Source organism: Grammomys surdaster, unplaced genomic scaffold (genome assembly GCF_004785775.1).
Source record: "Grammomys surdaster isolate TR1022 unplaced genomic scaffold, NIH_TR_1.0 251, whole genome shotgun sequence".
Lineage (NCBI taxonomy): Eukaryota > Metazoa > Chordata > Mammalia > Rodentia > Muridae > Grammomys > Grammomys surdaster.
This window is the reverse complement of record NW_021604692.1, coordinates 1,401,995-1,421,118: the sequence shown is the minus strand read 5'-3', so window position 1 is coordinate 1,421,118 and position 19,124 is coordinate 1,401,995. Positions and strand designations below refer to the sequence as shown.

Below are 19,124 nucleotides of genomic sequence, written 5' to 3'. Positions count from 1 at the left end.
CACACACACACACACTACTCACATACACACACACCACTCACATACACACCACACACACACACACCACACACACAGTGTTCTAGATGTGCATGAATACATACTCATGTGATTCATCACGCAGACTTCTGGAAAAGCATGTGCCAAAATTCATGGCCCTAAAAAGACCAAAGAGGCAGCCAGGTCTAGGACCCATCATGAACCTCAGCCTGTTGCTAGTGTTTTAAATGAAAATATTTATTTAAGATTTTAATATCTTTTAGAGTATTTTAGAGTCTCACAATGTAGCCCAGGCTTACTTTTAAACTTGCAATATTTGTACCTCAGCCTCTGAGGTGCTGGGATTATAGGCATGTGCTCATTAACTACTGACTAATCTTCATAAACTGAGAAATTAAAATGTAAATCTACCATGCAGGGGTTGGCTCCGGGCCTCACAGAGCCTCAGGAACCCCTACATGCTGCCTTTCTTAAGGGCAGAGGAAGGGATACGTAAAAGAACCCAGAAAACATTTTGGAGGTGCTTCTTACAGAGGATCCCACCACCCCTAAGGTACAAGTATAGAGCAGGCCGGATGAACAGCACGTGAGGGCCTGCCTCCAGTTAAGTCTCCTCAGACCTGAACCGTGCTCAGGGCCATCCGCAAGCCGCCGCTCTGCTCTAGGAGCGGGAAGGCAGCGCCACTTGCTGGTGTAAGAAGGAAATGCAGCTCGGTCCCACTTGACAACTACACCACCCCTCTTTCTCCTTGTCCCGCCCCTCTCTTTCTGAGGATTGAACCCAACATGCCTGCCAAATTCTCTACTGCCAAACTACATCCTCTGCCCCTTTCTATTTTTATGTGGAGACAGGATTGTACTAAGTTTTCCAGGACGGCCTGGATCTTGCTACGATACTCATGAAGATTTTTATCCTGAATGTGTCATCTTGTCTCTCCAGGGCTGAGATTACAGGTATAGGTCATGCTTTGCTCCCAGCTGTCTTTCTTAAGACCTCCACCACATCCTCTTGAGGACTGCTGGCTGGGTTTCTCTAAATGAAGTCGTCCTTCCAGATGAGATACATGGCCTGTTACCTTGGCCCAGCACTTTACAAGAACATCCTCTGCTCTCCTGACCCTGGTCACAGTTAGGGCTGTAGAGGCCACCTGACAGCTTGGAGAACCATGTCCCCCTCCACTCTCCTGCCGGGGTGGTCTAGAGCTCAAGTACCCTGGACAAGTCCAAGGGCCCAGAACAAAAAAGCAAGCTGCATTATTTGACTAGAGTCCTGGCTGTTTTCCCTGAGCAGCAGGTGCTCTGTCTAAAAATATGTTTCTGGGCTCCCAGCTGTTTCTGAGAACTTTCTAGAAATGCATGTTCCTGAGCCTCAGACCTGAAGCTCCGAGGACAAGGTCCATCAAACACAACCAAAAATGCTGGCTAAAGCCATTGCAGTATCTGTGTTTTAATTAAATAAACTTTTATTTTGGAATGACTTTAGCTTTACAGAAAAGTTGCAGAGACTGAAGAGTTCCCTTACATCCTTCATCCAGCCCACCCCAGAGATGAGGTTACCCAAACTGAAAGGTAACTCAAACCCAGACTGTACGCGTCCAGGCTGACCTGCTAAAGTGCTCGCTCTCCCTAGTCTCTTGTTGGTCCTAAGAATCAGTCCAGCACCACGATCCATTTTATCCCTTTGAATCTCATTTTCTGGGACACTAGGTGGGTGGGAAAGCTGGTGTCCTCACCAGTGAGCTGGGAAGACAGAGGCTTGAAAATGACCAGTGACTAAGGTCTCTGTGTGGCATAGCAAGTGCCACCTCACTCTGCTGCTTCCATTGCCTCCTGGACTCTTGGTTTGCAGAAGGCCCTCTGAATGCCCTATTACCCACCTCATTCTGCTTGTGAGTCATCCTAAGGGGTGGATTACGCAGCTCCTGAAGACACCATACCATGACTTCTAGGTTTTGAGAACAGTTGCTTAAAGGCTGACTTGATAAGGCCCTTTGTGTGCTTCTGTGACAAACTTATGAAAAGCAGTGCTTATGTGTGGGAGTGAGTAATTCTGTCTCTTGCCCACCAAGATTCATCTGCGATGAACAACAGCCCCATGTTCTTTACAGTTCCTCTCACTGAGAGCTGGGTTCGTTTGCACCCCTTAAATCTAAGGAATAAACTGACCAGCAGAGATACATTCCTGGCACTGGGGTTGAAGAAATCTTGTCACCTTTAAAAAAAAAAAATGTACCTGGGTGATAGTAGGGCACGCCTTTAATACCAGCACTTGGGAGGCAGTAGAGGCAGATCTCTGTGAGTTAGATCAAGGCTAGCCTGATACTGCAGAGTGAGTCCCAGGACTGCCAGAGCTACACAGAAAAACCCTGTTTCAAAAAAAAAATGTAATTGGGTGTGTTGCTTGAATGTGTGTATCTGGGTCCACAAAGGCTAGAAGAGGATATCAGGTCATCTGGAATGGAAATGACAGTGTTGTGAATCACCATGTAAGTGCTATTAACAGGTGAGCAGGTAAGCTCCAGGTCCTGCTTAGTCACTACTACTCTCTCTCTCTTGGAACCCTGAGGCCGTCTTGAGAATAAGCCTGAGCTGACCTGTGAGAGAGAGGCAACAAGAATAATCAAGCCAATGTAGCCAACACTTGCCACAACGGCTACAGTGGTCCTAGTCCAACCAGACCCAATTGACTATGGGCTCATGAGCAGGACCAGGCCACGCCAGTAGAGCTGCTCAAAGGAGCTTAGCTAACCTAGAGAATCATGGGTAAATGAATACTTGTTTCGCTGATGAGTTTGGGGATGGCTTGTTTCGTAGCAAAGGCTAACATCTCCCTCTCCCGCTCCCAGGAGGCACAGTGCCAGTTCCAGGGGATGAACAAGGCAGTCACGCTCAGCTGTGACAACGCTTCCTAATGTCTGCTTTCTTTGCAGCTGTGGGTGGCAATGGTGGCTAGCTTAGACCAAGGTGACTATGTGCAAATATGCAAAGAACAGGTTCCTGAAACTTTGAACAAGGTTTTCCTTTCTGATGGAAGTTGGTCCTGCGGGTTTCTTCCTTGAGCACAGACATGATTCCTAGAAACACAGCAGCCATCTTGTGACTAGGAAGTAAGGAGCAATGAGGACAGGGCCAAAGGATTATCCAGAGGAAGCCCCGCCTCCACTGAGCTGTTGACACAATACTGTGTTAGCCACCTGTTCCAGGATTCAGGCTATAGGAATAACAAGCGCCTGTTGCTTAAGCCATGGTGACCTAGGTTTTCCTTTACTTCTTAGTACATAGTTCATGTAGTGATATAAAGATTAAAATGAGAGTCCTTGTCTCCACATCCATCTCCTTTCTCACTTCCTCCTCTTGGAACTCCTTCAGAGTCAAGGCCATGATATCTTTTTATAGTCCCTGGGGGCTAGTGCAGAGGCACCAAGAGGCAGACCTCCCTCCTTAAGTATAAAGAGAACATATCTCTTCTATAGCTTCTGCCTGCTGGGGGCTGCATGTATCTTCTGAGCGCCAGGAAGTGGTGCTGATGGGGGTGGAGGTTATCAGGAGGTTGCTACTGCAAGTCTGGTGTGGATGCTCCCAGGTACATCCTCAGGTCTGAAAGGGTGGACCTCACGAGCTTGGCAGGAATGGTCTCTCTCTGTAGCTGCTGGTAGGCTGCATAGCGGTGGCAGCCCCCAAAGGAGTAGTAGTAGTCACCACCCTGGGCCCCTTTGATCCAGAGGACATCGATGGGGGGCACACTGTCAGGGTCCTCCTAAAGAGAAGGGTCACAGGGTGAGAGCATGGCACTGTGCTTGAGAACTGGCAAAATGTTTTGTTAAGCCAAGCAGAGCTCCTATAGAGGGTTCATGCTGGCTCTCAGCCACCTAGGAGTTGATTCTGCAAGATGGTGGGTGGTACCCTGGCAGCTTGAAAATCAGCCCCAAGAGTATTTCTGGCAAAGAAATGGCAGATGCTGGAAATGGCAGGGGGGGGTCCCCCAAAGGATATTTGTGGAGCATTGATCTATAACCATGTGAATGATACATCCCGTGCCCACTTGCCCACACTTGGGGGACCACAGCACAGCCAGGAGGTAAGGACAGTCTCACCCTGACAAGGTTTCGGTCCCAGGAGTGGACTGAAAGAAGAAATGGCAATGCTGTGAAGACAGTCTCACAGGTAACGAGCCAGGAAGGAGGCCCATGTGCCTTCCTGAAGTGACAAGGGGCTCAGAACCATGGCTCCTTTCAGAGCAATGAGGGAACTATGTCGTGCAGATGGCCTCCCATGTTCATCCAGCAGGGTGGGGGTGGAAGTCAGGGAGGTGATGCACGGGAGGCGTGGCCCTAGGCAGCTGCACCTGGCAGGCCTTGTGTTGAAGGCATGGCAGTAGAGTGGGCTCAAGAATGGTCCCCCAGGATGCCCACTTCCTAATCTTTAGGACTTGTGAAATCCACCTTACCTAGTGGAAGTCTACTGACAGAAGTGGGTTTTAAGTCTCCCTAAACTGAGATTGCCCTGTGTTGACAAAGCAGATTGAATGCCATCACCAGGTTCCCTGAAAGCAGAAGGCTGTGACAAAAGAGGTCACAGTGACCTGAGGTGGGAAGGACTCCACCAGCTGCTGGTGCTTTGAAGATGAGAGAGAGAGAGAGAGAGAGAGAGAGAGAGAGAGAGAGAGAGAGAGAGAGAGAGAGAGAATCAGCTAAGGGGTTCAACTGTCAACTTGATGAAATCCAGAATGGTTTTGGAGGTAGGCCTTTCTGGGCATGCCTATGGGGGATTATCTTGGTTAGATGAATTGAGCTGGGACAATCTGCCCACTGTAGGTGGCATCATTCCTTAGGCTAGAATCCTGTATAAGAAAAAGCAAGTGAGCCGTGTAGAGTGGCGTTCATCATTCTGACTGGAGATACATGACCAACGGCCTCAAGCTCCTGTCATCAGGAATCCTCTAACATGATGGACTGCCAGTCAAAATAAGACTTTTTCCCTTAAGTTGCATTTGTCAGGGTGTTGTGTCACCCAAAAGGAAAAGTAACTAAGACTTGGGAAAGTGCATTTTCCCTTCAGGGTCTCAAGAGAACATTCCTGCTGGTTTCTTATTTTAGCTCAGTAATATAGACTTTGAGCTGGGCCTGGTGGAGACCACCTGTAATCCTAGCACTCGGGAGACTGAAACAGAAGGATGAGTTTCAAGGCAGCCTAGGCTATATAGAGACACACCCTGTCTTAAAAACCACAAGACAACATAGCTTTGGACTTCTGTCTTGTTTCAAGCAGTTCTGTTTGTGGCAACCTGTTCAGGTGGCCTAGGAAGATGGGTCCTTGTCTCCAGAGCCTGTGACAGCATAAAAAAGAGGTGTCTAAACTGGTCATTAAAACTCATAGGGTTCCCAGCTGTGTTAGGGGCCACCCAGGTGCCTGTGAGGTCACAGAAGGCCAAACCCATGAGCAGGGGAGACACTGGCTGACATCAAGACAGAATGATTAAGGAATTAGAAGCAATGAAAGAATAAAAAGTCAGGGACGCAGCGCAATGGTGTCGCTCCTGCTTAACACGCCAATGCACGCACGCAGGGGAGCGCGAATCCTAGCATCACATACGCACAAAAGCTAAAATCATGACCAAAAAGGAAGGGCATAGGAGCACTTCCTGGGGTGGAGGAAGTCTGCCCAGAGGCTCACTGATGCTGAGAGAACATTCTGGGCTAAATCCCCTTCCCACAGTCAGCTTGAAGGCAACCACCAAGATGGCGAAATCCCTGCTCTTCTGAAGTTTACGCAGGAAGAGGAGTGCAAATTTTAAGACTAAAACATCCTGCAGACTTAGGTGTGTCACAGGGCCCATTGAAACTCAAGAATCTGGAAGAAGGGATAGAAAGCCATTTTGGCCTAACTTGACACAAACTCTAACCCCTAGTTACTGAGGGGACCCTCCTCCCACGATAGACTGACCTTGTCCTTTCCCACTTCCTGAATGAACAAGATCCTGCCAACAGACGTGACACACCCAGACCGTTGCCAAGAAGATTGTCAAGGCCAGAAGAGAGAGCAGGATATGGAGGTTGCCTGGGTGTAAAGCTTCACCTTATCATCCTTTAAGCACCTGACATAGGGCAAGTTGCTTAAAAAAAAAAAAAGTTCAAACTTCCTGTGCTTCAGTTTCTCCTCTGTACAGAAGGAACAGCAACTACTTAACAGAGTTGCTCCGAAAGGCAACAGTCAGCTCCGGGGTGACCTCAGCACTTTGAGTACGTGTGTCACCGATCATTAATTTATGGCCAAGTCTAACTGAGGAACCTGGGGCCCCCGGGAGACTCAGCCAGTCCATCAAGGTCCCACAGGCGAAGCTGAGCTCCCACAGATCAAGGATCCCGACCCGCGCGCCCTCTCTTTCTCCCTCGCGCGGGCCGGTAGGCTCCGGGGGCTCACCAGGATCGTGTCCACCAGGCTCTGCACTTTGGCTGGATCCAGCACGGACGGCAGCGGCCGGATGAGCACGGCGATTGGTACGTTGTGCACCGTGGCGATGCAGCCCGAGTGGATGCTGCCGCCCTGGGCGCCACCGGGTCCCTGTCCCTCAGGCGCCCCGGGCCCCGCACCCGCCCTCCGGAGCGCTCCACCCGCGCGTAGCCCCATACCTCTTCCTTGGTGGCTAGCGCCGCCCGGCCTCTTTACCCGGCCGGGCTGTACCATCGCGCGGTCGCGGGGGGCGACCGCTCTACTCTTTTCCTGACCGTTTGGCTCGGTCCACGCTGTGATCCTATCGGCCCCCGCGCCGCTCGACCGGAGCCCCGTGTCCCGCGCTGACCTAGCTGCCCACTGCCCGCTGCGGCGAACTGCCGCCCCCTCGCCATGCGCTCAGTGGATGCGCCCGGCCGCTGACTCAGGGTGAGTTTGCAGGTCAGAGCAGAGGCGCGGGTGACGCACAGCGTGGTGACTCAGGTCCTCCGAGGAGAGGACGCGGGCGGTCAGACCTGCCCAGTGAGGATGAGTCGGCTCTCAGTAGGAGCTGGGAACAGTGGCCTCCACGCAGTAAAGCAACAGTGGTGACCTATTCACATTCCAGAGCGAGGCCTGCTAGCTGAGGACGATGCCGATTCCATTTTACAGTGAAGGAAACTGAGGCACAGTAAAGTTATGACCACACACACAAGGTATGGAGCTAATGAGTGGGTGAGCCGAGGCTCCATAGAGCGCTCTGGATCCCAGCGTGGGCTCATCTAGGCTCAATGACAGGAACTCGCCACAGTGGCTTGAGTTGTGCTGATTCTTTACGGTTCTGCCCTAAAGTTCCGTGTCGCAAATCATCTAAATAAACATATCCAGGAACTAGAAGTAGGTGTGGCTACTGAAGGTCCTCCCCAAAGTAGGTCCACCCCAGGGAAAGAAAACAAAACAATAAAACACCCGCTGAAAGTCAGGTCATCTGACTACACAGCAAGTATCCAGCATGAACGGCTGTGCAACCCCTCTCCTGTGACTTGTGCTTCTACCAGCATGGCTCGTGGTTTCCAACGATGAGTGTCCCTAGAGAGGCTGGACCACTTCCAAGTCAACCTGGATCCTGTACAGCACCGTCTATGTAACATTCCGTTTGAGAAGCTGATGTTGAAAGGACAGTATAAACCCCGTTTGTCTGCATTTGAAGGACCAGGCCTGATTTCAATAAAAGGCTGTAAGGAACCAGCTTCAGGAATAGACCACTAAGTCATAAGACACCAGCTCCAGGAACAGACCATAATATCCAAAACAAGATCATAAAACCCCCTCCCAAAGAACAGACTGAGATAACCACAAAAATGGGAAAATACATAATTTAGAATGGGCTGCCTGCACTGGGCCACCCTACCTCATCACATGGTTGAACATTCATGACATAGGAATGCAGACCACTGACCACCTATGACCCCCTTCGCACCTACTGATGAAATTTTAGATTACCTAATCCTTCTAGAGACTTCCCCTGGTTCTCTATAAAACGACCTGCGTGCCGCTGTCTAGTGTCGCCATTTTAGAGAATAATTGACCCCCACATGCTGGATGTTTCTGCAGAATAAACGTTGTCTTTGCATATGATCTGAGTCTAGAGTCTTCAGTGTTTTTTTGTTTTTGTTTTGTTTTTTTTGACCCTTACAAGACTTCCCAGGCCCAAGGGAAGGGGACAGTAAGGTTCTAAAAGAGCCTGGGGCTTGGGACCTGTTGTAAACTCTATTAGGAGACAGAGCAGAGGTGACCCCTGTAGGTGCTAGGGAAAGGAGACACCAATGAAGGGCATCAGGTAAACTCCGGTAGCAGGGGATATTCCTGCTGAGGACTCAGAATAGCCATCCTGCATCCCCTTGGGCATGGAGATCCAGACCCCTGTTCTTTCCTGGGCAAAAGTGGCTGTAGGTGCTGAGCCTAACTTTTCCTGGTTATTCTGCTCTTGAATGGAACAGGCATTTTAAGGGCTCAGAAGCATACAGCTCTCTGCCTTGGGTGACCTGAGAGGTTGCTCTCCTGGCCTAGCTGGCTGGCTGGAGTAGGAGGTGTGATGTCGAGTTCCCAGAAATAAGTTGATTCCCTCCCCCGCTCCCCCACATCAAACATTTTAGGCTGGTGGACTGGTCACAGAGTATTCTCTGTGGAGAGGTTGGAATATTGCAGGCCCAGAGCCAAAATCCTACATTCTTAACGGCTACCATTACTGCCCCCCACCCCTCCTTGTGACCAAACTTCCTGTGACTATGATGTGAAACCTTTTATGATATACTGTTAGACAACTAATGTCTACAAACTCACAAGCTCAGGATGTCACAGACAGCTCCAGGGATCCCTGGCTGTGCTGCTGTAACTCACTTGCCTGGCACTTCCATGGATGTACATTTTTTTTAAGCCATTGGCTAGCTTTAAAAAAATTGTTTTATGTGGGTGCCTGTGTGGTATATGCATGACTGGTGTCTGTGGAGGCCAGAAGAAGCCATCAGATCTCTAGGGACTGGAGTTACAGAGCGTTATGAGCCTCTTGTGGGCAACAGGAATTGAACCCGGGTCCTCTGGAAGAGCAGCCAGTGCTCTCAACTGCTGAGCCATCTCTCTAGTCCATTGGTGAATGTATTTATTTATTTTTTTAAGACAGGGTTTCTCTGTGTAGTCCTGGCTGTCCTGGAACTCACTCTGTAGCAGGCTGGCCTCGAACTCAGAAATCCGCCTGCCTCTGCCTCCCAAGTGCTGGGATTAAAGGCATGCACTTGGTGAATGCATTTTAAATGTGTTGATTACGTACTTTCTTTTTTCTGTTACAGTTAATTCTTCATAAAACTGTTACCGTGTTGGAACATGGAATTTGGGGTGACCTAAGTGCTCCAGAGTAAGCTTTTATCCCCTTGGGGGTGAGCTGTGTGTTTATTAGGTTGCCAGTTGCTTGTGCTATGAGCTGTAGTTCCGTGACTACTCCTGCTCCCCCTTCAGCTGATGGATGTCCATGCAGACAGAGGATGTGATTTATGAAGCATTTGGATGTGCAGGTGGCTTCCCCTAAGTGCTTGGAAAGTGAAAGTATTATGACGTCAGCTTGAAGTCCCTCCCCAATCTGCTTGGCCATTTCTCTTGCCACCTCAGTCCCGCCAGCCTCTTGGTTCCTGTTTTATTTTACACAGAAGGGTACGTCATTCTTTAGTTCCTGTAGAGCATTTTGTGGGGCGCAGAGTCAGTGTTGCGCTCTGTCCGCTTCTCACAGTCTCAAGATAGATGCCGGTGCGAACAGGGACTACACCTTTGTTCACATCCGAGAGAGAAAGAGACTCCGCACCAGCAGCAGTGACATAAAACGCTCTCTCTCGCCAGTCTGATCAGGCTAGCTTGAGTCACACAGGATGACTGGCATTCTCCGGGGACCTGCCGTGTAATGAGCTGTTTGGGGATGGCTGTGGTGAATTTAGAGGGGACAATCAGCCACCCTCCTGGGGGTACAGCCGCCTGAGTCACCTGTATGTGGGTTAAGCAGGTGGGCGGATGCTGCCTGAGTGCGAGGCTTGTGGGTGAGAGAATGAGGTGACAAGGAGAAGGATGCGGCAGGGGACTGGGTGTCGGTGCCCTGTCCCTCTGATTTTAGCTGCAATTGTGCCAGAACGTTCTGTAGCAGCTGACTCACTGCCAGCTCTGAACCCAGGTGCCCTGAGCTCCCACGTCGATCTCCGCCCACACACAGCAGACACCAGCGGTGTCGTGTTTACCGTGGGAACAGAACATGCCAATCTTCCGCCAGCACAGGTTGGCGATGCTGCAGATCGCGTGGACCTTTCTGGACTGCTCTCAGAGATCAGTGGTAACTGGCCTGTTGCTCTAGCAGGGGCTTCATAGATACACCCCTGACACATCCTTCCTGCTGCTTGTCCTGTCACCTAGGCCCCCACATAGACAGTTTGCAAGGAGCCTGGGGCCTCAGCCTTTGCCAATGCGAAACTTCAGCTAAGAGGATGGTGACACTGTCATAATCTATCATTTATACCCCACCTGGCTAAAGTTACACAATATGAGATACATGGTCTGGGGGCAACCACGATTTGTGCCTCAGTTTCCTAATCTGCAAAATGGACATAGTAGGGTCAACCCATGGGATTATTTGGAGCTAGGTAATATTGCTAGATCTTCTCCAACATCTTGTAAGTGCTCAGTAAATATTGGCTGTTTGCATTTTAGATTAATAACTTGTCTTGAAGGTCTGTCCGGTTCTGCATTTCCATACTGGTCTTGTAGGTGTGTCAGCCCAGACTCTCTATTTGGTTCTCAAAACAGGGTCTCACTATTAGGTCTCATTATTGAGAACCTCCTTTGTCACCCTCCTGAGGGGAGGGATTACAGGTATGACCTGTCAGCCCAGGCTTAGTCTGGATTCTCATTAGCAACTGACAGAAAGTCGGTGCGAATCAGTATAATGGACCTAGGGGTATGTGGTCACTCCCTTGACCATGGGAGAGGCTGAACCTCTCTTCCTCACTCAGTGGAGGGATTAACTCTCTGTGGCAAGAACATGGCTGCTAACACCAATGATGTTTGGCTTCTTATAAAAGAGACCTAATGGAGACCAGTGTCTTCTCTTATAGAAGGAGAAGAGAAGGAAGAAGGAAGAAGAAAGGAGGAGTTGTTATTGTCTAGAAGTCAGAAGTCCAGGACTGGCATGGCTGCTCCTTGGTCACTAAGTGGGCCCAGGCCTATCTTTCTTTCTTTCTTTCTTTTTTTTTTTTTTTTTTTTCAAGACAGGGTTTCTCTGTGCAGCCCAGGCTGTCCTGGAACTCACTCTGTAGACCAGGCTGTCCTTGAACTCAGAAATCCACCTGCCTCTGCCTCCCAAGTGCTGGGATTAAAGGCGTGTGCCACCATTGCCCGGCTCAGGTCTATCTTTCTGCTCTACTATTTTGTTTTATTATTTGTTTTTTAAAACAAAGTCTAACTATATAGCCCTTGCTCATCTAGAATGTTCTGTATAGCCAGGCTGGCCTTGAACTTGTATGATTTCCTATCTCTGCTGGGGTTATAGGTGTGTTTTACTGTGTGTGCAGCTCTGCTTCAGTGGTTTAAAGCAAGGTTTTTAGTTGTCTTTGCTGCTGAAGTGCCAGCCATCTCATGTGAGTTTGAGCCTGGGAGGAGGTGGAAATTGTTAAAAGTAAAGAATGTGGCTAGCTCCGATTTAGATGCTGTCTCAGAAGTTCCATGTAATACCTTCCCTTGGGTGTCCACAACTTGGTCGGTCACCCTGACTGCCGGGGCAGCTGAGCTATGTAGTCTTCATTCATAATGGCAGACTGCTCAGCTTTTGCGGGAGTTCCCTGACTACCAAGCAGGGAGTGAATGGACGTCAGTAAGTAGCTGGCGGTCTTGAGTTATAGCTTCTAAGTTGCAAATCTCATGGCCCAGAGAGAGGGAGAGAGGGGACATTTGCAAGGTTCTACATCCGAAAGAAAAAAATTAGATACTTTTAAAAGCAGGAGCCATTTCATTAATCCCGAATGCCTTAACTGTGTGGAGTTTATCTGGAACCAGCTACTGGGCTCCTGTCTAGGCATCGAGCTAGACCCAAAGGGATGAATGATGTACAAAATGGAGCTTTAATCCAGGAGGAAATGACAGTGGATGACTGAATAACTCACCAACCCTTTTGAAAGGTGTTGATGGATGTAGCCCAGCAGTGCCCTCAGCCACCGAGGGCTCCTGTTATGCTTGGCACCTAGCCAAGCACACCATCCGTGGCATAGCTGTAAACCTCCGAGTGTTGTTATTGTTTAGAAGCTTTAGGCCAAGAGCAGGATACATTGGCATCGCCTCACCTCCAGGTGACTCTGCTGGCCCTCACTGACTGTGATGAAGTCTTAGCAGTTGATGGGTGGAAGCAGGAAGATAGGGATTTCAAGGCCAGCCTTGACTACATCTAGAGTTTGAGGCTAGCCTGGGCTATATGAGAAATTCTCTCAAAACAAAACAAAACAAAACAAAACAAACAAACAACCCAACCAAACCAAACCAAACAAACAAACAAACAAAGAAACAAACAAACCTTCCAAATCCTGGCCTTCCATACAATGGCATCAGGAGATGAGCCTTGGGGAGGTGAGTGGGCCGTGAGAATAGAAGCTGAGAGATCAGACTAATGTACAATAAGAGAGACTTTGGGGTTCCTTTACTCATTCTACTGTGGGAGGAGACAGCAAAAAAACCCTGCTGTCTCTAAACAAGCCGGGGCCCCAAGATGGCTCTTCCATTGAGTACTTCCTGTCTTCTGAAACTTTGAGAAAACAAAACAAAACAAAAACAACTTACAGCCATTTGTAAGCAGTCTGTTGTAGTCAGAGAAGAGAGGCAATACCAAAATATTAAAAATATGAAAGTGGCTTTGGACCTAGTAACAGGAGAGGCGAGGGCTTGGAGAGATCCCACAGGTAATTTGGGTAAGGGCTCAAGAGAGGGAAGGCTGTGGAGGAGTCCTCAGAGGATACCTTGGAGCCCTGGACAAATCGCTGGTAAGAATGCAGGCATCAGAAGGTATTCGGGTTGCCAGAGTTTTGCCAGTGTCTGGGTTAGAGATTCAAAGGTGAGTCTTAGATTCTGAAGGAGCTGAACCTTTGGCTACTGTTGGGATAGAAGTCATATGGGACACTATGGCAGCCTGGTGCGACAGCACAGGGGAGGCTGAGGGAGGCAGGAGGGCCAGGTGATCCACAGCAGCTTGGACTCTCCATAGCGAGAAGGACGGCCCTTGGGAAGCAGAGTGCTGTCCCCAGAGAGATCATTGTTTGCCCCTCCCATATTCATTTGTAGGAAGTCTAACCCCAAACACACGGTTTCAGGAGATGATACTTTAGGAGAGAATTAGACCATGAGAACAGAGCCCTCACCAATGGGATTAGTGCCTTAATGAAAGATCCTTGTGAGCTGAGGGCAGGCGTTTACTGGGAAGACAAACATGATTGACGCCCTGGGCTCTATCCTTAACACTCTTGCACACGCACATATGCTTCTGTGCATACACACAATGTCCCTGGGAACTTCTGCTCTGCCTGTACCATGTGGCTAAGGCAGAGGATGGTCATCTGTGTAGCAGGGAGCAGAGCCACAGTAGACATGGAATTTTCTGGGACTTCAATCTAGGACTTCCAGACCTCCAAAATTGTATGTGAGCAGTTGGGGCTTCCTGTGAATGCATGTGTGGACCAGAGGCCAGCTTTGAGTACCTCCTTTTATTCTTCTCCACCTTATTGCTTTGAGACAGTTTGTCACTGAATTTGCAGACATTTTGGCTAGATGGGGCGAGAAGCAAGCCCCTGAGATGCACCTCTCTTACCTCCTCCACACACAGCAGCACTGGGCTTACAGACATGCACCAACATCCCTTACTCTACAGCTTGGGCTGGTTCAGGCTGGCCTTGAACTTCAGACAGTCCTACCTTAGCCTCCCAAGTGTTGGTATTACTAGTTTCACATCTTGAGAAATACATAGCTGCCTAGTTTGTTTACCTGCACTTTGGGAAAGATTTCTATGGTTGCTGAGTTGAGGACAGGACGTTAAGGAGGCACAGTGGCTCTCAGGAGACCGCTGAGAGAATAGTCACATGACCCAGGTAGGAGATGATGCTAGGTATGAACTAAGGTGGAGACAGAGAAGATGGAGAGGAAAGAGGCTCAGGAGCCAGTAGGGTAGGGGGAGCCATGGGTAAATCAACTTCTGAACTTTGTGTCTGCATCTAGGTGGGTGGGGCAGCCACTTGTGGAGGCAGGAAACTATGAAGGAGAATTGAGCACTGCCTCTAGACTCAGGGTGGTCTCTGGTGCTATGAGCATCAAGCAGAGGAATCCTGCTCATATGGACTTGCAGTTCAGAAAGGAGCTGAGTATTAAAACAGTAAGTCCAAGCCATCTGTACGTGAAGGACTACAGGAATAGGACCTGGGCTCCTTCAGTGGCTGAGTGGCTGTTAGGTGTGCCAGCAAAAGTATGGGTAGGCAGCCAGATGATAGAGAACCACTGATGTCAGTCCTGAAGGGCTCTGGGGGCAAAGCAGGCTATGTCCATATGCTAGTCAGGGGCCCTAGCCTGTGGTAAAGAGACTTATTTAACCAAAGCACTATACCAACCATGAAATTTCAGAGTGGCCTTTATGTCAGTTTCCAGTGTCCTCAAGGACTGAGGGCTTGGTGTGAGCTTCATGCAAATGCTGGTTCCCTTCGTGGTCATGCATGATCTTCTGCTCCTGTGGGCTATTTCTCTTAAGATGGGGAGGCACGAAATATTCCACAAGCCTTCAGTGCCTTCTCATTAACTCTCATTGGCCAGAAACGGTTTGTGCATCCATCTCTTAACTTCCCCAGGTGATGATGCTACTTTCAACCAAGATATCCCTTAAGCTGCTAATTAAGGAGGAAAGGATGGAACACTTACAGATGGGGCACCAGCACTCATCCCCACCTCCCTTAGGGTGTTGGCTCTAGTGTGGGGCTGAGAAGTCAAAATCACTTCTCTCAGACTTCCTGGAAGCAAGAATGCTGACCATAAATTAAATTCTTCCAGTGGAACACACTTGCCAGGGATCTGGATGGCAGAAGTGGGCAGGGCCCTTTGTTACCTTTGACTCTTGTTGCTGTCAAGATGACCTTGGAAGGGCCAAACTCTGTAGCAGCATTACAGCACAGGCTACCAGCATACCAGAGATGGAGCTATCAATCAAGGCAGTGGGCGTGGCCTCCTGGATCCTAGACATACCTGTGGTGATGCTTCTTCTTTTTTTTTTTTTTAAACAAAATCTCAGCCGGGCAGTGGTGGCGCACACCTTTAATCCCAGCACTTGGGAGGCAGAGGCAGGCGGATTTCTGAGTTCGAGGCCAGCCTGGTCTACAGAATGAGTTCCAGGACAGCCAGAGATATACAGAGAAACCCTGTCTCGAAAAACGAAACAAAACAAAAAACCCCTCAAAAAACAAAAACAAACAAAAAACAAAATCTCACTATGTAGCACTAGGTTGCCTTGAATTTACTATGTAGACCAGGTTAGACTGGCTTGAACTCACAAGAGATTTGCCTCCTTCTGACCTCAATGTGTATTCCTGACCACCATGACCTCTTAACTGGAAGAAACAGCTGAGGACTCCATCTTTTCCCACAGATCTTTCAGCAGCCAATTCCTTGCATTAATTGCCTTCTGCTTCATAGAGATTTAACTAGAGTATAACCCCCTGCCCCCGATCTAGCTAGCTAGCTAGCATGGAGGTTGATTCTGAACTGGATACCACAGCAGATCAGGACAGGGTTTAGTCCCCGAGGCTGCAGGCGGGAAGCTAAGGAATGCCATGGCTGCCTGTGCTCCTCAGACCCCACTGCGGGCTGTATTGCAGGTAGGTTGCCTCATAAATGCTGCCATTGTTGTAGTACTGGAACGCTGTTCAACTCTTAGCCACCTGTCCCAAGATGTGTGGTGGGAAAACCTATAGGCACTAGGGGCGGGTCTGAACACGGTCCCGTCAAAGGTCTGGAGGCACTGGTGAGTGGCCAAAGTCCCTTTAATATCCCTGAATTGCGTTACAAGTAATACTGCTGAAGATGGGGAAGGAATAAGGGTAAGGGTGAGTTGGGAGTACGGCAAGGGAGGGTCCAAAAGATTTAGCATGCATGGGAAATTATTGCTGTCAGAAGTTCCTATTTACAGGGTCAGCACCCTCCATAATTGCTTCTGGTGACACCTCTCTCTCCCACCGTCTCTGCAGCCTCCCTCCGGGAGCCTGGGGCCGAATGAAGCTCCACCCCTCCGAAACCCTAGAGAGCAACCTGGAGAGGTCTGCAGTCTCCACCCTCTTTTGTGGCTAGGGGGAGGGGAAGGAGGTCGGAGTGTCCAAGACTCTTGCCCACAAAGGGAACGCAGAGGGACGTGGGAAGAGGAGTGTGCTTAAAGCAGAGGGGGCCGGGCCGGTGCGCGCGGAGGTGTGTGCTTCGGTCCTCGCCCGGGCATGCAAAAGCGCGGTGGAGGAGGTAGTGGTGGCCAATAGGCGCCTGGCTGGCAGTCCCGGCCCCTCTGCCCGGGAGAGTTGCATAGTCGTGGCCGGGAGAGAGCACTCCTCCCGGGAGCAGGCCAGAGGCCCCAGTGGGGTCCGGGGCTCAGTCGGTCCCTGGAACCTGGGGTCCCTCTGAAAGAGGAATAAATAAGAAACAAAGGGAGAGGCTCCAGAAGGGCTTCCTGGGACAGGAGTGGAAGGCTCAGAAGTCCGGGGACCTGCCCCCAAATAGGACCTTCTGACGGCCCCTCCCCTGCCGGCTGAAGATCAGCAGGCTCCGCCTCCCCTCATTTCTCCAGGCCTCTTCCTAAGGAGTTCAGGCTCTGATAAGGGTGGGCTTCTCCCCAGACACATAAGGGGAGGAGCAGCGAGCGACGGCCTTGTGACTCTGCCCTTTGCCTTCCCAGTCCAGCTGGGGAAGGCAGGCAGTCCCTGGGTGAAGCCAAGAGATTAAATAGAGTAATAAATAGATAAATAAATAAATAAATACACAAATAAATAGCGGAAGGGGCCCTGCCGGACGAGGGGATGTGTCCATGGGTGAGGTGCTCCAGGCTGTCCGCCCGCAAAGGCAGAGGCGAACCTGTAGTCCTGGGTTGAGGGAAAGTGCTCAGATAATCTGGGAAATCGCAGCTCCAGGCCTGAGGCCTAGGCGGGAACTGTCCTGGGGCAAGAAGGGTCACCTGAGAGGGCAGAGCCCTGGGCTGCCTCCCAAGTCTTCCCGGCTAGGAAAACCGAGGACTGGAGAGCTACTAGAGGGGAGAAGGAACTGGAGAGAGCAGGGAGTAGGATGTCTGATGAGATCCGGGAAGACTGAGAATGGCAGGTGGGATCGTGTGTGCAAGTGGCTGGACCTAAGGCCCGAGCATGGAGGGGCTCAGCGATGGACAGGCAGAGGACTCCAAGAGTGAAGATTAGATTCCCAGATGGACACACACACACACACACGCAGAAAAATTCAGCAGAGACCCAAGGGATTGGACTGTGTGGACAGGGAAACTGAGGCAGATAGGAAATCAAGGGTACATTTGGGTTTAGATAGTGAGGGCTCCAATAGAGGAATGGCCAATGACTCCGCTGAGAAATGAAAAAGAAACATCTAGTTAAGGAGCACAGCCTAGAGTCGGGGCCGGAGAAACTTCCAGCGCCGGGATCTGGAAGAGGTACGGACCTGGTGCCTGAGTTGGGAGCCTTGAAGGCCAGACATGGGGTCAAGGTCCGAGTGGTGGCCAGAATGGACAAAGTGGGTGGGGGCGAAGGGAGGTCCGATGCAGGAAATGAGTGGTGGGTTTAGTCGGGGTCGAAAAGAAAGTTCTAGGCCAAGATGGGGTTCACCCCTCACCCCCACCCCACCGAGGGCGCAGGCAGGGGAGACGCAGATCGAGGGGTGGGAGAAGCCTCTGCGGCCATCCAGCATGGCAGAGGCTCAGCTGGCCGGGCCGGCGGGAGGCGGCGGCTCGGCGGCCTTCACGCATGCGGCCTCGCAGTGCTTGTGGAGGTAGGACTTGAGCGCGAAGCTCTTGTCGCACTGGCGGCAGCGGTAGTGCTTGAAGGCCGAGTGCGTCTGCATGTGCGCGCGCAGGTTGGAGCGGTCGGCGAAGGCCTTGCCGCAGTGCGCGCAACCGAAGGGCTTCTCGCCGGTGTGCGAGCGCATGTGGCCCTGGAGCAGCCAGGGCCGGGAAAAGGCCTTGCCGCACACGCCGCACTTGTGGCGCAGGTTGTGCGTGAGCACGTGCATGGCGAGCGCGGGCATGGACACGTAGGCCTTGCCGCACGTCGGGCACTTGCGCGCTAGCTGGCTGTCCAGGCTGCGGTGCGTCTGCTTGTGGCGGCTCAGGTTCGACGACGTGGCGTACGTCTTGCCGCACTCTGCGCATGCGTGCCGGTGCCCGCCTCCTGCCGTCGCCCCCGAGCGCCCCGCGCGCTCCCCGCTTCCGCCGCCCGCGTCCCCGGCGCCCGCCGCGTCCCCGCCAGCCCCGGCCCGGCGCCGCCGCGAACGCCCGTCAGAGATGAAGAAGGCGTCCATGGAGTAGCTGTCGGTCACGGCCGCCTCCCCGCGGAAGTAGCGCGCCGACAGGCTGGACTGTGGGCTCTCGGGGTCGCTGTACTCTTCGGACGCCGCGGCCGGGTAGGCGGGCTCGGCGGGCGCCAGCTCCAGCCCAGGCTTCTGCTCGCCATCGTAACCGCTGGGGGGCAGGCAGTGCGCCACATAACCTGCGGGTGACAAAGAGGGGTGTGAGGTCGGGGTGGGGCGGGAGTTGTTCCCCGCAGGCCACCTTCACCAGTGCAAGCCCAGCCAACCTGGCAGGAAAACGGCGCCCATGCAGTCTGCGCACTCGGGTCTAGAATCTCCCTTGGTGGACCTCTGTTGGTGCAGAGGTTGGCTCAGTTCTACCCATTTGCCCTTGACTGTCACTAGTATGCACAGCAGTGGAGGGAGCTTTACACTCTGTAGGAGAGAGACTAAGGTATAGAGGGATCTAAGCATGATACAGCCTCTGCACTCCAAAGATGCCTTCCCACACCCCAATGATGTTCTGCCTTTCCACCTCTATAACATTCGGAAATCTCTGCCTTTTATTTTATTTTATTTTATTTTATTTTATTTTATTTTATTTTATT

At 51.0% G+C, this 19,124-nt stretch overlaps 2 protein-coding genes across 2 annotated transcripts in view; both read right to left on the bottom strand.

The window, feature by feature from the left end:
- Positions 1-213: 213 nt before the first annotated feature.
- Srxn1 (sulfiredoxin 1) lies at positions 214-6,681 on the bottom strand. Its single transcript, XM_028774950.1, has 2 exons — positions 6,418-6,681; positions 214-3,754 (listed from the first exon to the last, which is right to left on the bottom strand). The coding sequence occupies exons 1-2, from the start codon at positions 6,679-6,681 to the stop codon at positions 3,551-3,553; spliced, it is 468 nt and encodes a 155-aa protein (XP_028630783.1). The 3' UTR covers positions 214-3,550.
- A 9,314-nt stretch (positions 6,682-15,995) lies between these two features.
- Positions 15,996-19,124, bottom strand: part of Scrt2 (scratch family transcriptional repressor 2) — a 13,959-nt gene continuing 10,830 nt past the window's right edge. The window contains exon 2 of the mRNA XM_028775009.1: positions 15,996-18,716. Within this exon, the coding sequence (XP_028630842.1) occupies positions 17,929-18,716 (788 nt within the window). The 3' untranslated portion in view covers positions 15,996-17,928. The remainder of the gene's footprint in view (positions 18,717-19,124) is intronic.

Bases quoted from the DNA above. Each gene is read 5' to 3' on its own strand.
- Srxn1 (XM_028774950.1), bottom strand. From the start codon at position 6,681: ATGGTACAGCCCGGCCGGGTAAAGAGGCCGGGCGGCGCTAGCCACCAA. The intron at 3,755-6,417 runs GTGAGCCCCCGG...CCTTCTCTTTAG, and splicing joins GCCTGGTGGACACGATCCTG to GAGGACCCTGACAGTGTGCC.